Consider the following 14,056-nt stretch of genomic DNA (forward strand, 5'->3'; position numbering starts at 1 on the left):
ACTACAGCTAATCAGCGGCATCAGAGGTTGCACTAGTTACCAGGACTACAGCTAATCAGCTGCATCAGAGGTTGCACTAGTTACCAGGACTACAGCTAGTCAGCTGCATCAGAGGTTGTACTTGTTACCAGGACTACAGCTAATTAGCTGCATCAGAGGTTGCACTAGTTACCAGGACTACAGCTAATCAGCTGCATCAGAGGTTGCACTAGTTACCAGGACTACAGCTAATCAGCTGCATCTGCTACTTTTCAACAAGCATGGAATATTCATCACCAGTTGGTCGATGTGTGATAGCACAGAATTTGATCTTCATCTTCGTCAAGAAGACTGTACATCTCATTGCCTCCTCAGAAAAGAGGAGATGCAAAATACATCTGCTTTTTATGAATTGATGAGTTGATGCACAGACAGTACCTATGGCACAACAGATTCATAATGTAGGATTACACCACTCAAAGGCATTGGATATTGGATATTGCTTGGCAGAGAGTTCTGGTAGTAAAGACAGAGGATGTTCAAAGAGTTCAAAGCCACAGTCAACAAAGACAACCAACTTGTGCCCTGTGCATTATCCTGGTGGAATAACACATCTTTAGTTAGTTTTCTACAACATTTAGCCTTGATGTTCTCACACAGTTGCAAAATATTGCCCAGTAATGGTCTGACCTTTTTGAGAGGAAGTTCATTAGTAGGATTCCTTTGGAATCCTAGAAAACCAAAGCCATCACCTTGCCACTTTTGTTATATACATTAGATGTTTCCACTGCTTTCCCTGTCGCTAAGTCTCTGGCTGATAGCAGTTTTCTTCCCTAGCCACGGTCGTTAACTGCTTTTAAAAGTCCAGTTTCCACCCTTGCCGAACTACGCTGGAATGCCGGAGTTACATTTTTGATGGACTATTGAGTCTGTGCATAATCCATTCAAAATCGTGTGATAAACTAGACATCCAGTTTGTAAAAAACAGGGATTTCAACGTGCCGATTTCAGTCAAATGCAGGTTTTACAAAGCATACTGGGTGTCAGCATCTACTTTGCAAATCTTTTCATTATTTTAATCAAGGTGTTCAAGTAATGTTATGCACTTCATGAGGTAAGACCCGTGTTATCATAATGTAGATCTTGATTATCCATCAGATCGTCTTGACTGAGCGCAGCCATTTTGTTTGAAGCAAATGCAAGTGATATGAGAGGTGGAATCTGATTGGTCAATAGGAGGGACTTAGAAGGGACATAACTCACAATAGCCACTGGTGGTGTTACGATCGAGCCTGGAAGTTCCAGCCTAGTTCGGCAAGGGTGGAAACCTTACTTTTATAGTTAGTTAATGCCCTTGCCTCGGGAAAATGGATAGTGGTCAGCCAAAGAATAATCCATGGTTACAAATGACTCAAAACAACATCAGCTGGGTCTGCTTCAAACCGACATAAATTCTCTCTCTCTCTCTCTCTCTCTCTCTCGAGAGAGAGAGAGAGAGAGAGAGAGAGAGAGTATTGTTTTACGCCACTTTTAGAAATATTCCAGCAATATCACAGCGGGGGACACCAGAAATGGGCTTCACACATTGTACCCATGTCGGGAATCGAACCCGGGTCTTCGGCGTGACGAGCGAACGCTTTAACCACTAGGCTACCCGACCGCCCCCCTCACGAGATGAATCCAGAGAGTTTCTGATTTGTCTGATCAGTTTTAAGTCCAGTGTGCTGAAACCTGTATCATGCCTAGTTCATTCCTTGAAAAGGTTCTCAAATCTCTCATAGAGATGCCTACTGTTTGGGGCTGTGTAACATGTGGTGTGTCGTCGATCATTCATAAGCATTTGATGTTTTATATCAACTGTTTCCTTAGGGGTTGAAGTTGATCTTAGTCTTCCTGATCTTGGATCATCTTCTCGGCTCTCTATTCACCTCTTGAATAGTGGCACAGGATGGAACATCATCCCCTCAAGTTGACACACTGTCCGCAACGATACCTAATCACTTTTATTTGATGCCTGTACAAATATGCTTCCTGGTTGTGTATTTGGTTCAAATGTATTGTACTTAATATATGCAAACTGTTAAGGGTGTACTATTCATCATTCATAGTTAGGCTCAAAACTATTCATCCCCTCTTCATACTTTCTCTACTCATTTGCTTAATAAACACGACAGTTATTTACTCTCCGGATAATTAATACAGTTTGTACAAATACAAATGTGTATATTAAAATTAAGTAATTACCTTTATGTGATATGATGATGTCAACCCAGTCCCGAGTGATATGTCTGTGTCACCACTGTTGAAGGGCATGACAAAGGTCATCTTCCTAAGGTAAAGTTCAGTTGAACTAGGCTGGAATTTCTGAGTTATATTTCAGCTGGCCCAATGAGGCTATGCAGAGTCCAATCAAAATCGCGCAACGGAATTAACATCTGGTTTGTAAACAACATGATGACAGATATTGGTCTATAGCAGGATTTGCAAAGCATGTGTATTTTACAACTAGTCATCGACAGATATTTTCCAAATCTTTTCATGTGTGCACCTCAACTTGCTCAAGTGATTTAATGCACTTCGTGAGGTAAGGCCGTGATTGTCAATCAGATCGTTTGACTGTGTGCATCCATTTTGTTTCAAGAAATGCAAGTGATATGTGAGTTGGAGTTGGATTGATCAACAGGAGGGACATATCTAGTAAAAACTACTGGTGGCTCTACGATTGAGCCACTAAATTCTAGCCTTGTTCGGCAAGGATGGAAACTGGACTTTTATAGTTCGTTAACTCCCTTACCTCAGGAAGATCGACAAAGTAAGTACATACAACCTTCCTCAAAAAGTAGAAAATTAAAACAAAATCTATTTAGATGGTTTCGTGAATATTTAATGAAAACCAACAAACTCTTCCCCAGATCACAGTTGTCATAAATATACAGGATTTTATACCTCAGGATATGATGATGTGTATTCTGTCCAAGACTTCATTCAACAGTTCAGGTAAACAGCTCAAACCGAACAGCCGGGATTGAAGGATTTTTCATCATTTTTAGTATTCTTTGAAGGATTACATGCTGTGCTATGTACACTGTTCGAACTGTCCTTTGTAAAACATGCATCTATTCACAGTCATTCAGCTATCTGCCACACAAAAATAACAAGTGCACATCAGTTTCCACGTACAAAGTTGACAGATGATGACACGGCCTTCTTGCTGTACTCCCCGGCTGTGTCTGGGGCTGATGACACATAGTAGAACACAGTCTTCACCCCTGCAATATACAGTGTAAATCAATAACAAGTCATAGTGAGTGAGTATGGTTTTACACCACTTTAAGCGATATTCAAGCAACATCATGGCGGGGGACACCAGATATACGCTTCACACACTGTACCCATGTAGGGAATGGTAACCAACCCAACCTCCCCAACAAAGTCACACAGTACACATTCTTGTTTAGTCCTATGCAACTGTCTGCTTGTTAATACAGACAAGTTAAGCTGCACTGGTGTCGACAGGATGAGATACTATACAGAGAAGGGCCCTATCTGAACCCACATATATACATAAACTGCAAAATATTTTCATGGAAGTCATATGACTAACAACTAGCTCCTGTCTTACCTGCACAATTTGGCCATATGACATAATCTAGTATAAATGAATGGCTTAAATGGGTGAAAAAGGAAATACCGCAAATGTAGCTGACCAAGTTGGTGACCCACTTTGAATTTTCAACTGTATATTTGTAATAACTTTACCAAAATCTCCTTTGAAAATTAGCTTGGGTAAAAACATTGCTCATGTTCAAATAATAGGAACATTTCAGTAAAATTTATTTACGTTTACTGACATATGGCAAGAATAATATTTGTATTAGTTTGTATTAGTCCAGAGTACTAGTTGCCTATATTTTCAGATCAAAACCAATAGGAAATGTTTAAATCATTTAAATTAATTTCAAAGAGTTTTGCTCATTCCTGAATACTGCAGATCAAGGGAGCAGCAAAGGGTTCTCATTGTACATTGTCCTTTGATTGTGTCCAGTCATTATCTCTACTTCATTAATTAAGTTTAGTTACATGCTGTTTATCAATTTGCACCTGCCACAACGCTGTACAAGTGTATCTTCTGCGGTGTTTGCCTTAGGGAGAGGGGGGATGAAATTTGTGTTACTGAGTCGAGTTCACTCAGCGCACACTGCACAGATCAAACAGTATACTGCATGTGATATACACTATATTGAACTTAATATACTGCATGTTATACTAGGGCTGGCGTTGATGTGAAGAAATATAAACGATTATCGATATGAAAATTATGTCATCAATAATATCTTGCATAAACTAGTGTGATGAAATAAAGTTTAAATTTACCAAAGCAACTTGTAAATTGTAAATTGCCAAAGACAGGAAGCAACTGATTTTGTTATATCTTACATGTCCACAAAGTAATCCATGCATAAATGTGACACCACTCACTAGTGATGTGAAATATGTTGTTTTTTCTCAGCTTTTAGCATATTTGCTCAAAGTTACTTCTCCTATATTTATAAATAATTGATAATAATTGATTATTATCAGTCACTAAGATCTGTATGGATGGCCAGCTTAATAATTATTCGGGTGGTCAAAACAACCAAACAATCAACACAATTATCCATAATTAAAAACAAATGATTTTGATTGGATTCTCTAAAGTTATGTGAAGAAAGTGACAAAAAAAGGGCATTTGTAACTTTTTAGTTTTCATATCAAACAGAACCTGTGATTGAATTTATTTTCTAAAAAGGTTCATTCACTACTTACAGTTAGTTGCATACAACTACATCACAAAACATTAACATCTACCATGACAACAATCGTCTACAAATCGGGCTTGACTGGCCTTTCTACTAGTACCAGGACTTACAGGAGAGAAGATGATCCCATGGGTATGGAACACACCTGTGTATCTATCTGTCTGTGGTCAAGGGACAGATAGACGTGAAATCCATCAGCCACCCTGCCGCATAGCGACATCACATGTGGGCCAGGGCCCCAGCAATGGCGTGATGGCTCTTTTGTTTGCAGGTTTTCCTGTACTTGTTTATACACAGATGGCAGTTATGCAAAACAAAGACTGTGCAGACCTTTCACCCTTCGAACCCTACATGAACATATATAACATACACAGGTGACGACCGAACTAAAAGTTATTATATGTCTAAAGTATATTACTGTCCATACTCGTCACGATATGGCTGAAATATTGCTGATGTGACGTTAATTATTAACTCACTACTGTCCATACGTACCAAAGAGAGGCAAGCTTACCTGAGTTCCAGCCACTTAACACTGTGTTGTTGACATCATCTAAAGACGGAATCTGAAAGTAGAGAAGATAATAAATTATCACAGAAGATATTGTTGATTCTTTCTGTTTCAAATAAATTTTCAATTTTGTATCATAGTTACCATCCATACTTGAAGAGAATCAACATTTGGAAGCATGAGTGTTGCATGTTTATGATGGTGATGTCACCTACCTGTTTAGCGTAGTCACTGGCAGCAGGCAGGACAGATCCCTTCACCTTCTCCAGGGCCTGACTGCCATTGCTGCTGTTGCTCCACACACCCTGGTCAATGGTCACATACACAGCACCAGCACCAATTGCAAGCTTGCTGGCTAGCCTGTAACAATACATTAATTACTAAATTTTAATAAAATTTAATCTTTTCTCAGGAAAATAATAATCAGGATCAAATTATAATGATTGTGTTACTTTCATTTTGTATGTTTAATGGTTGCCGACTGTTCTGGAGCTTTGTTTGCAAACAATAGCCGATAAGCTCAATCTCATTTGGCTTTGGTCCCCTTATTCCACGAGAGATGTTTCTGTTCCAGTGACCAGAGCTGGAGTGTGGGCTTATCACGTGACCACACAGTTCTCTTGTTTGCAAACAAAAACAATTCTAAAATAATAACATACAGGCCAAAATTATTATAGCCTGTCAGTCTGCTTTACATATCATGATCCATAATGACATAGATATGCTAATACAACTAGACAGTGAGGTGCATGACAAAAAAGCTTTACACATCCATGCACGTCATCGATCCCAATTGAGTGGATCGATGCTCATGATATCAATCACTGGATGGCCTGGTCCAGACTCGATTATTTATAGACCGCTGTCATATACAGTGCTGTGCCAGTTATATTCGTATGATCCATAACGGTTTATAACCGTCAAATATTTTACAAGCACAAAAATGTTTCGCATAGCATCAATAATGCTTGGAACCATGTTAAATTTGACATGACGTCACTTTGATCACGTGACCGTCATGTGATGTCCTTCAAAGTGTCGTCTGTTGTTTTGATCAAAACATACGATAATCAGTGCAAACATGGGGAGAAAATCTAAGAAATTGAGTGGTGATGTGAAAAGAATAGTGTTAAAGTTAAAAGAAGAGGGAAAAGTTATCAAGCGATTACTGACCTGTTGGGGGTTCCCAAGTCTACTTTGGGTAGTATTTTTGCTAAAGTTCAGCGAACGGGTTCGGTAGAAAACATCCCGAGACAAGCTAGACAAAAGAAGTTGTCAGACAGAGATCGCATCGCGCTGTTCAGACTCGTTAAAAATAATAGACAGAGACCTTTGAAGGACATCACTGGTAGTTTCAATTCAGTGAGAGACCAACCTGTCTCGAAAAGAACAATTCAAAGGGAATTACACCGAGAAGGATTTTACAGGCACATCACGAAAACAAAGATGGTTGTTAGGGGGGTGAACAAAAGAAAACGTGTCTTGTGGTGTCGGGAGTATGAGGAAAAAAAACTGTTAATGATTTTTTGAAAAATGTAAACTTTACTGATGAGAGTCAGTTGGTTATTGGAAATAATAATCGTGTATACATTTGGAGAAAGGAAAATGAAGCCGATCGACCCGAGTGCGTGTGTCCCCCTCGAACCAGGAAGTTGAGTTCGATGGTGTAGGGGAGTATCGGTTATCATGGTGTGGGGACTTTGGTGCGTGTAAATGGTAACATCAATGCCCAGAAATACATAGAAATTGTGGACAATAATTTGTGGCCAGTAATTTGTAGACATTTTCCAGACAATAACTATATATTTCAAGATGACAATGTGCCAGTTCCAAAGGCAAATATTGTGAAAAAATTCATTGCCGACAATGCCATAAACACGATGGATTGGCCAGCACAATCACACGATTTAAATGTTATAGAAAATGTTTGGCTAAAACTAAAGAAAAAACTACAGGACACCTCAAACGACATCACTAACCAAGATCAGGTCCCCGTTCCTCAAAGCGATCTTAGCGCTACAATGATCGTAAACCTATGTTAAAATATGGGACTTACGATCACCTTAGTGCTAAGATCGCTTTGAAAGCGATCCATATCACTTGGCAGGACATTGAGCTAGACTTTATTCGTGGCCTTTATGAATCTATTCCACGCCGGATATCTAAAGTTCTGACTATGAAAGGGCATCTTACCAAGTATAAAGGTATGTAGATAATTTTTTCAATAATAAATGACGCTCTTTTAAAGCGAGTCGATATGTAAACAAACGGCGGCCATTTTGGATCGTACGAATATAACTGGCACGGCACTGTAGCTCGAATATTGCCGAGTGCGGCGTAAAACAACCAACCAACCAACACATCCAAGTGACCGATCCGTAGGGCTTCCATGACCGGACGTGGAGCCGTAAACCAATGTAAACAAAGGAAAAATGTGCAAATATCACTTTTTATATACTTTCCCTCTGAGATCTGTTGCCTAACAGCTCATAATATTAAAAATTTCCACACACAATCAAACACAACATAGGCGATCCGGCTCTCATCTGCAGCAGCATGGTTTCTATGCTGTTTACGATTGTAAGTTGTGGTTAGGCACGTTTTGCTTATGATACATTGCCTGATTAGTTGTTCTTAATAACTGACTCAAACAGTGCTGCAAACCTAACTACAATAACTAAAGTACACATAATCAGAACAGAACTCACTTCACCAAGGTCGTCGCCATTTTGGGAGCAAACACTATTTCCCAATACCAAACGTTCGCAGTTACTCGACATACTGTATCCATCTATTACTGTTGGTAGTAAGTGTTGTTGATTGTGTATAACTATATCTGGTCCTGATGTCAGTGTTATCCTTATTGAAATAGTCGCATATTACCAAATACTGAAATCGATACATGTGTAAAATAAATAGGGAACTATAGATAGTTGTGGACATTATACTATCTGTGTTAAACTGGTGCCATTGGTTCGCCCCGGCACACCTTATGCTTTTACCCATAGACGGGAACCCAGTGTATATCGATGTCGCGGCTCGTGTAATATTAAGCTGGGTCCCGTCTCTGATATCACAATATACAAGTTGACGACGTGCTTAGTGTGTCGGGAACCAGCTTAGTGTAATATGAGCTGGTTCCCAACTCCCTTAGACTGGTTCCCGTGCGTTCCTGCGAAGAATGATGCACTTCATTCGTGACAACTCGTGTTATTCCGGGACAAGCCGAATAGAGATAAACCATTAGCTCAGATAGTTACTGTGTATCTTAATTGGACAAGACACGCACCTGTTTGACATAAATTTTACGTAATCAAATACCCTAAAAAATATTTCGAAACAAACAAAATTATCTTCAATATTGGACATGTCTTTGTTCATTATTGTGTGACTATTTCTCTTTATCTCGTCTCAGAATGATACAATAAAAGGATTCAATAATAAAAGGTACAGAATTATCAGGATAATCGTATTAGGTTTGACCATCGGGGTATATGTCACGGTTCATATGTTTTATACTTTTTACAATTCTTTGAGAAAATAAAATAAAGAATTGAAAGCACGAGAGGAATAAATCGTAAATCGTTTGTGACTAACGCGCACCTGGCGAATCTTTAGACATAACCGTTCTGTCTATCAAACGACATATAAAAAAAAAACCAAGGCAATTCTTCTAAAAATCTGTGCATATATTTTAACAAAAAAGTATTACTCGTCTTGTTAAATTAATGTATTAAGTTTCAGTTTTAAAAGAAAGTGAAACGGCTATTCATTAACCTGTTTATATGAAATAACAATATTGACTATGATACTCCAAAGGAATAAGTACATGTTACAGTTACATTTCATCTCCTAAAGGAAAGAAATATCGAATACGACACTAAACAATGCTCAAACAAACAGTAGATTATCAAATGTTCATACATTTTGTGGCCTATATCTACGTATATCATACTGAACATTGATAATATCCATGGTGAAATTAATTATGTGTTACAATGTATAAAATATATGCAAAATCTACAGCACAAGGACCTTCACCTCAAAGAAATTACCAAATATGTACAACAAAGTTGACGTATAACATCACTACCGGTGACCGACATTTACAAAATGGCGTATATTCAGTGTAAACAGTACGCGGGATTTTTAGTCAAGGACCAACCTGTAGGTCCCGTGACCAAATCATGGAAACAAAGGTTTGAATGTGTTTTTGAGTTTCCTGATGTATACTGAACAATTTTGACTTGGGCTGCCCCCTTGAAAATCCCGGGCATTTCGGGGAGGGGTCAACAAAGGTCAAACAGGGGTCAAAATTTAAATATGATGTAATTGTGTCGATATGCATATCAAATTACTCGTCCAGTCATAAGGAACCTAGAAATATATAGTTTGTTATACTTCCGACCTTAAATGGGGGAACTATGGCCAAAAACGTTGAAAGGTCAGCACACTTTTTGCAGTCGGTGAAATTCACAAACACAGTTAACATTGTCCGATTTTCATGATTGTAGTGTCTATTAATATGTTTTCTGACATGACAAATTCAACCAAGCAACTTTTAAAAGTAAAAAGGGTTACCTAGACCTTGAAAATTGAAAATGGTTGCCAAAAGAGCTGCACGAAGAATTGTCATGCTTCAGCAAAGTCATTGGAAACAGGATCCTTGGCCAATAACGCAGCATATTTCAGAATCCATTGTCCAGTAATGCTTTTCTAACCTTACTTTAGTGCACAGTTCATCATCCTACTCTGTGTCATACCCATCAGATGCAGAGTCAGAATCACTGTCACAATCACTAGTATCTGAATCTGTGTCCGATTCTACAGAGCAGTTTGCTCTGGCATCACTCAGATGTTCAGGCAGTGCTGGCTGTGAATACCGTATTGGCAAACATTTGCCCTCTCTTAAGCTCCAACCATGCTGTATTGGAGATGATGGGGCAGCTGGGTTCATAAAGTTCAACATGATGAATGCCTGATAGTTGGCTCTGGTTACTTTCAGATTATGCGAATCTCTATCAGGAGGAATCCTGAGAGTTGATTTCCTCTTCACCCCCTCCCACCTTTTGGCCCTAGCTTCTGCGAGTGTCTTGCTTGTTCTATCCTTATATACATATTTGATCGTAAACTGCTCCATGTCTTTGTGAATTTGTGCTGGATAAAAATGACCATGAACAAATGTTCGAAGATGAAAGCAGAAAGCGCATCTTAAAAAATGAGAAGATGTTGTTGACTCACACAAGAACCGTCAACTCTGTGTATAGAGTAAGAAGTTCCCTACATGCATTGGCAAACCTCACTGAATCTTCCGAAGGTCACAAGGAGAACTCCACAACGAGGTTGTTGCTGGATGAGCGCGGGGTACAAGACTTAGACAATTGAATCACAGACCCGTTCGACCTTACCAAGCCAATCTTGAGGTCACTCCAGTCAGGAATGGTAGCATCAGATGCACTTGTCAAAGATGTTGAAACAGCACACGAGGGTTGGGAGACTCCAGTGCAATCATTCTTTAAAGAGCGAATGTTCTCTGATGACAAACAGTTTCATACAACCATTCACAGAAACAGCAGACACAGCTTCAGCAAACCGCCAGTTGCCAAAGACGCATCAAAACAGAGGGTAACAAAAACGGATGCATTGGAAAACAAAGCCATGGCCGAGATCATCACTTTGGCACAGGAGTTAGATGATGGTTTTGTGCTATCTGAAATTATGGAGTACCGCATGACAGAAGAGTGTCTCCCGATCTTCAATATAAATGGAACAAAACGGAAAGGGTAAAAATCAAAATTGACTGAGAAGTTCAACTTTCTTCAACTGGACTTACCAAGACATGGGATTCATTTGGAGGCTGTCAACCCAATCTGCCGAGGATAGGGAGAAGCAAGATGAAAGTTCTTATACATGGGGAGATTATGCCGCCAAAATGTTAAACCTTGTTGTCCAATGCCATCCTAAGGCTTCCCAGGTTATATAGCAATGACCCATAGTATCTATGATATGATATGGTCACAGGTTGGTCTTCTAGTATTTACGAGGGGACTTTCGTTGATACAGGAACCATATATATATATATATATATATATATATATATATATATATATATATATATGTATGTATGTATGTATGTATGTATGTATGTGTGTGTGACATGTAAGTTATCAGAAACATTCAGACAATCTGTGTACTGTTAATTGGTTTTATGTTTTTCACTGAAGCCAAGAGAAATAGTCCGTTTTGCGTCATTCATGGCGTCACATTGGACGGAATCTCTGACAATTTGTTGAATTTACCAAATCATTGCAATGTATCTTTTTTTAATTTCTTAATTCCTGCTACGACTCTCTCTCCATGCATATTCTGAAAATGTTGAGCCAGTGTATGCAACGAATAGACGACGGATAGCTCAAAATAGGAGAAAATGCCACAGTGTAAAATATGAATTTTGCTTTGTTTACATTTCAAACAAGTGCACTTTTCCGACCGCAGCGTTCGTTTTCACACCTAATTTATATTGCATGGTTTCATCTAGACTACTTTTTAAAGTGACAAAGACCATTTGTCATTTGATTCTAAGATGTGTGAGGAATTCAAGGATGTATGTATCACGTATTAGTTTGAAAATATACTCTTAAAAAAAAGAAACGCAAAGCCAGACTGTGTGAGGTAAGAATACATTTATACGAGGAACCGAACAAGGCATTGAGCCACAATGTTGTGGAGAGAACACTTGGTGATTGTAGTCATCTCAGTCAGGAAAAGTCCAAGGTGAGGCTCATCTACCATCAATAACGCGTATGTCCCCCGTTGGAATCGATAGGGGCCTGACATCTCCTGCCCATTGAAAGGACGAGTATGCGAATCACATCCTGGGGAATGGTAGCCCACTCGGACTGCAACGCAAAAGCCAACTGCTACAACGTCTGGGGTGGTGGTTGACGTCTATCCAATTCATCCCATATGTGCTCTTTCGCGTTCAAATCCTGGGATCTGGAGGGCCTGGGGAGAACATCAACGTTGTTGTTGTGTAGACAGGCTCTTGTGATGCGGTCGAACGTTGTCCAGCTGGAATAAGCCGTTGGCTGTAATTGGGAGGTTGGTGAATTTCGTTGATGTATCAGTAAGATTGCCCTGGATATGGACTAAACCTGTCCTGACATGATGAGAGATAGCGGCCTACATCATAACGTTACCCCACCAAACCTGTCCACTTCCTGTATGCAGTTTCCGGCGTAACCTTCTCCCCGACGCATGTAGACCCGTGCTCTACCATCCCACCGACGGAGGAGAAATCTTGATTCGTCGCTGAACCAGACATCTCTCCATTGCAATTGAGGCCATTCCCTGTGTTGACGACACAAATGCAGTCGTTGTTGACGATGTTATCGACTCAATATGACGCTTCGAACAGGACGTCTTGCTCGTAGACCTGCTGCTCTTAAACGGTCTAGTCGGAGATTCTGCACAGTCCAGGTATTTGGGATGCGGTTTGGGTGGTTGTGGTCGTCCTTTCACGTATGTAGCGCAGTCGGATGTAGCGAACTTGGGCGGGGGTGGTTACTCTTGGTCGGCCCGACCTTGGCCGATCACGTGTTGACCCACGCTGTTCAAAGCGATCCCATAGCCTTGTGATGGTGCTGGGCGCTACATTGAAAACCCTGGCTACAGCTGATCGGGATTCTCCTTCTTGCAAGCGGCCCATGACGTTGTTTCCATGCGCTTCTGTTATTATTGGCATGTTGTTTGACTGTCACTGTTCGATTGACGCAGATGCCAGACAGTAAAAGATCCTGCACTTTAATACCGTTCATAGTACAGTGCGAGAAGCTCCATGGCCCGTTTGTTAATGCACTGGCAGCGTTTTTTCCGAATCGTACGTGTTTCCCAACTAATGGTTTTCATGTCCTTGTTGTGATCATTTTGATCCGGGAAATTTGTCACTGGCTATAACACATTCAACACCTTCATTTTGCACCTCTTGATCTGCTAATTTTACTTTTATGGCCCAAAATATCCGTTTTGCTTTTCTCATTTTGAAGAGTATATACGTGATGTTATCTTTTGGCGTCTCATTACTTGCATACGTGAAACGTGATTATGTAAACACTTTCCGATATGGCGGAAAGTTCACTTCGGCGTTCGTGTTTGCATATTTTCCAAAACATTCTAAACGATTCTTGCGTTATCAGCGACGTTTTGGAATGATCCTTGGTGATTTGATATAAGACAGATACCCGTGATCACTAATATGCCATTTGTGAAATTCATTTCTCAGAGTAAATATCCGAAATTTAGATTTACGCCGAAATAGCGCCGTGAATGGTGATTTAGTAATGTGTGAACAATGGCGACATTTACGATGTACCTAATTTTCAGAGGTCATTTTCAGTAATTTGCTTTGCCTAAAATGGCAGTGGATGATAACACAGAACAGGGAATTTCCCACGGAATTCAAAACTATGAAGTGTATTTGTGCACGTGATGTATGTTGAATTATATTCGACTTTAAAGTGAGGGTTGAAGAAGAGGGACATATCCCTCAGGCATCCAGGGGAATAGTTCCCCCATTTGTCGTATATATTCCAGATGCTTTTGAAAGCACATCGGAACTATCAGTATTATAAAGAATGATTGAACACATTTAACTGTAAATTTATTGTACCTTATAAAGTCGATATATCTTATTTAATATCATAGATACAAGTATGAAATTTTAGGGCTCGATAGTCACATGTTGTCGTTGTACAAAGGCATCGAAAAC

The 14,056-nt window shown here is 39.7% G+C and overlaps 1 protein-coding gene across 1 annotated transcript; it reads right to left on the reverse strand.

The window, feature by feature from the left end:
* Positions 1-2,841: 2,841 nt before the first annotated feature.
* Positions 2,842-8,152, reverse strand: LOC124116675 (MICOS complex subunit MIC13-like). Its single transcript, XM_046478104.2, has 4 exons — positions 7,998-8,152; positions 5,505-5,649; positions 5,293-5,344; positions 2,842-3,248 (listed from the first exon to the last, which is right to left on the reverse strand). Exons 1-4 carry the CDS (start codon positions 8,078-8,080, stop codon positions 3,145-3,147), a joined length of 384 nt encoding a protein of 127 aa, XP_046334060.1. The 5' UTR covers positions 8,081-8,152; the 3' UTR covers positions 2,842-3,144.
* Between the last annotated feature and the right edge of the window lie 5,904 nt (positions 8,153-14,056).

The sequence above is a fragment of the Haliotis rufescens genome, unplaced genomic scaffold (assembly GCF_023055435.1).
Source record: "Haliotis rufescens isolate VD_foot unplaced genomic scaffold, xgHalRufe1.0.p SCAF_14, whole genome shotgun sequence".
NCBI classification, from domain to species: domain Eukaryota; kingdom Metazoa; phylum Mollusca; class Gastropoda; order Lepetellida; family Haliotidae; genus Haliotis; species Haliotis rufescens.

Bases quoted from the DNA above. Each gene is read 5' to 3' on its own strand.
- LOC124116675 (XM_046478104.2), bottom strand. From the start codon at position 8,080: ATGGATACAGTATGTCGAGTAACTGCGAACGTTTGGTATTGGGAAATA. The intron at 5,650-7,997 runs GTGAGTTCTGTT...GTATTGTTACAG, and splicing joins ATGGCGACGACCTTGGTGAA to GCTAGCCAGCAAGCTTGCAA. The intron at 5,345-5,504 runs GTAGGTGACATC...CTCTACTTTCAG, and splicing joins CCAGTGACTACGCTAAACAG to ATTCCGTCTTTAGATGATGT.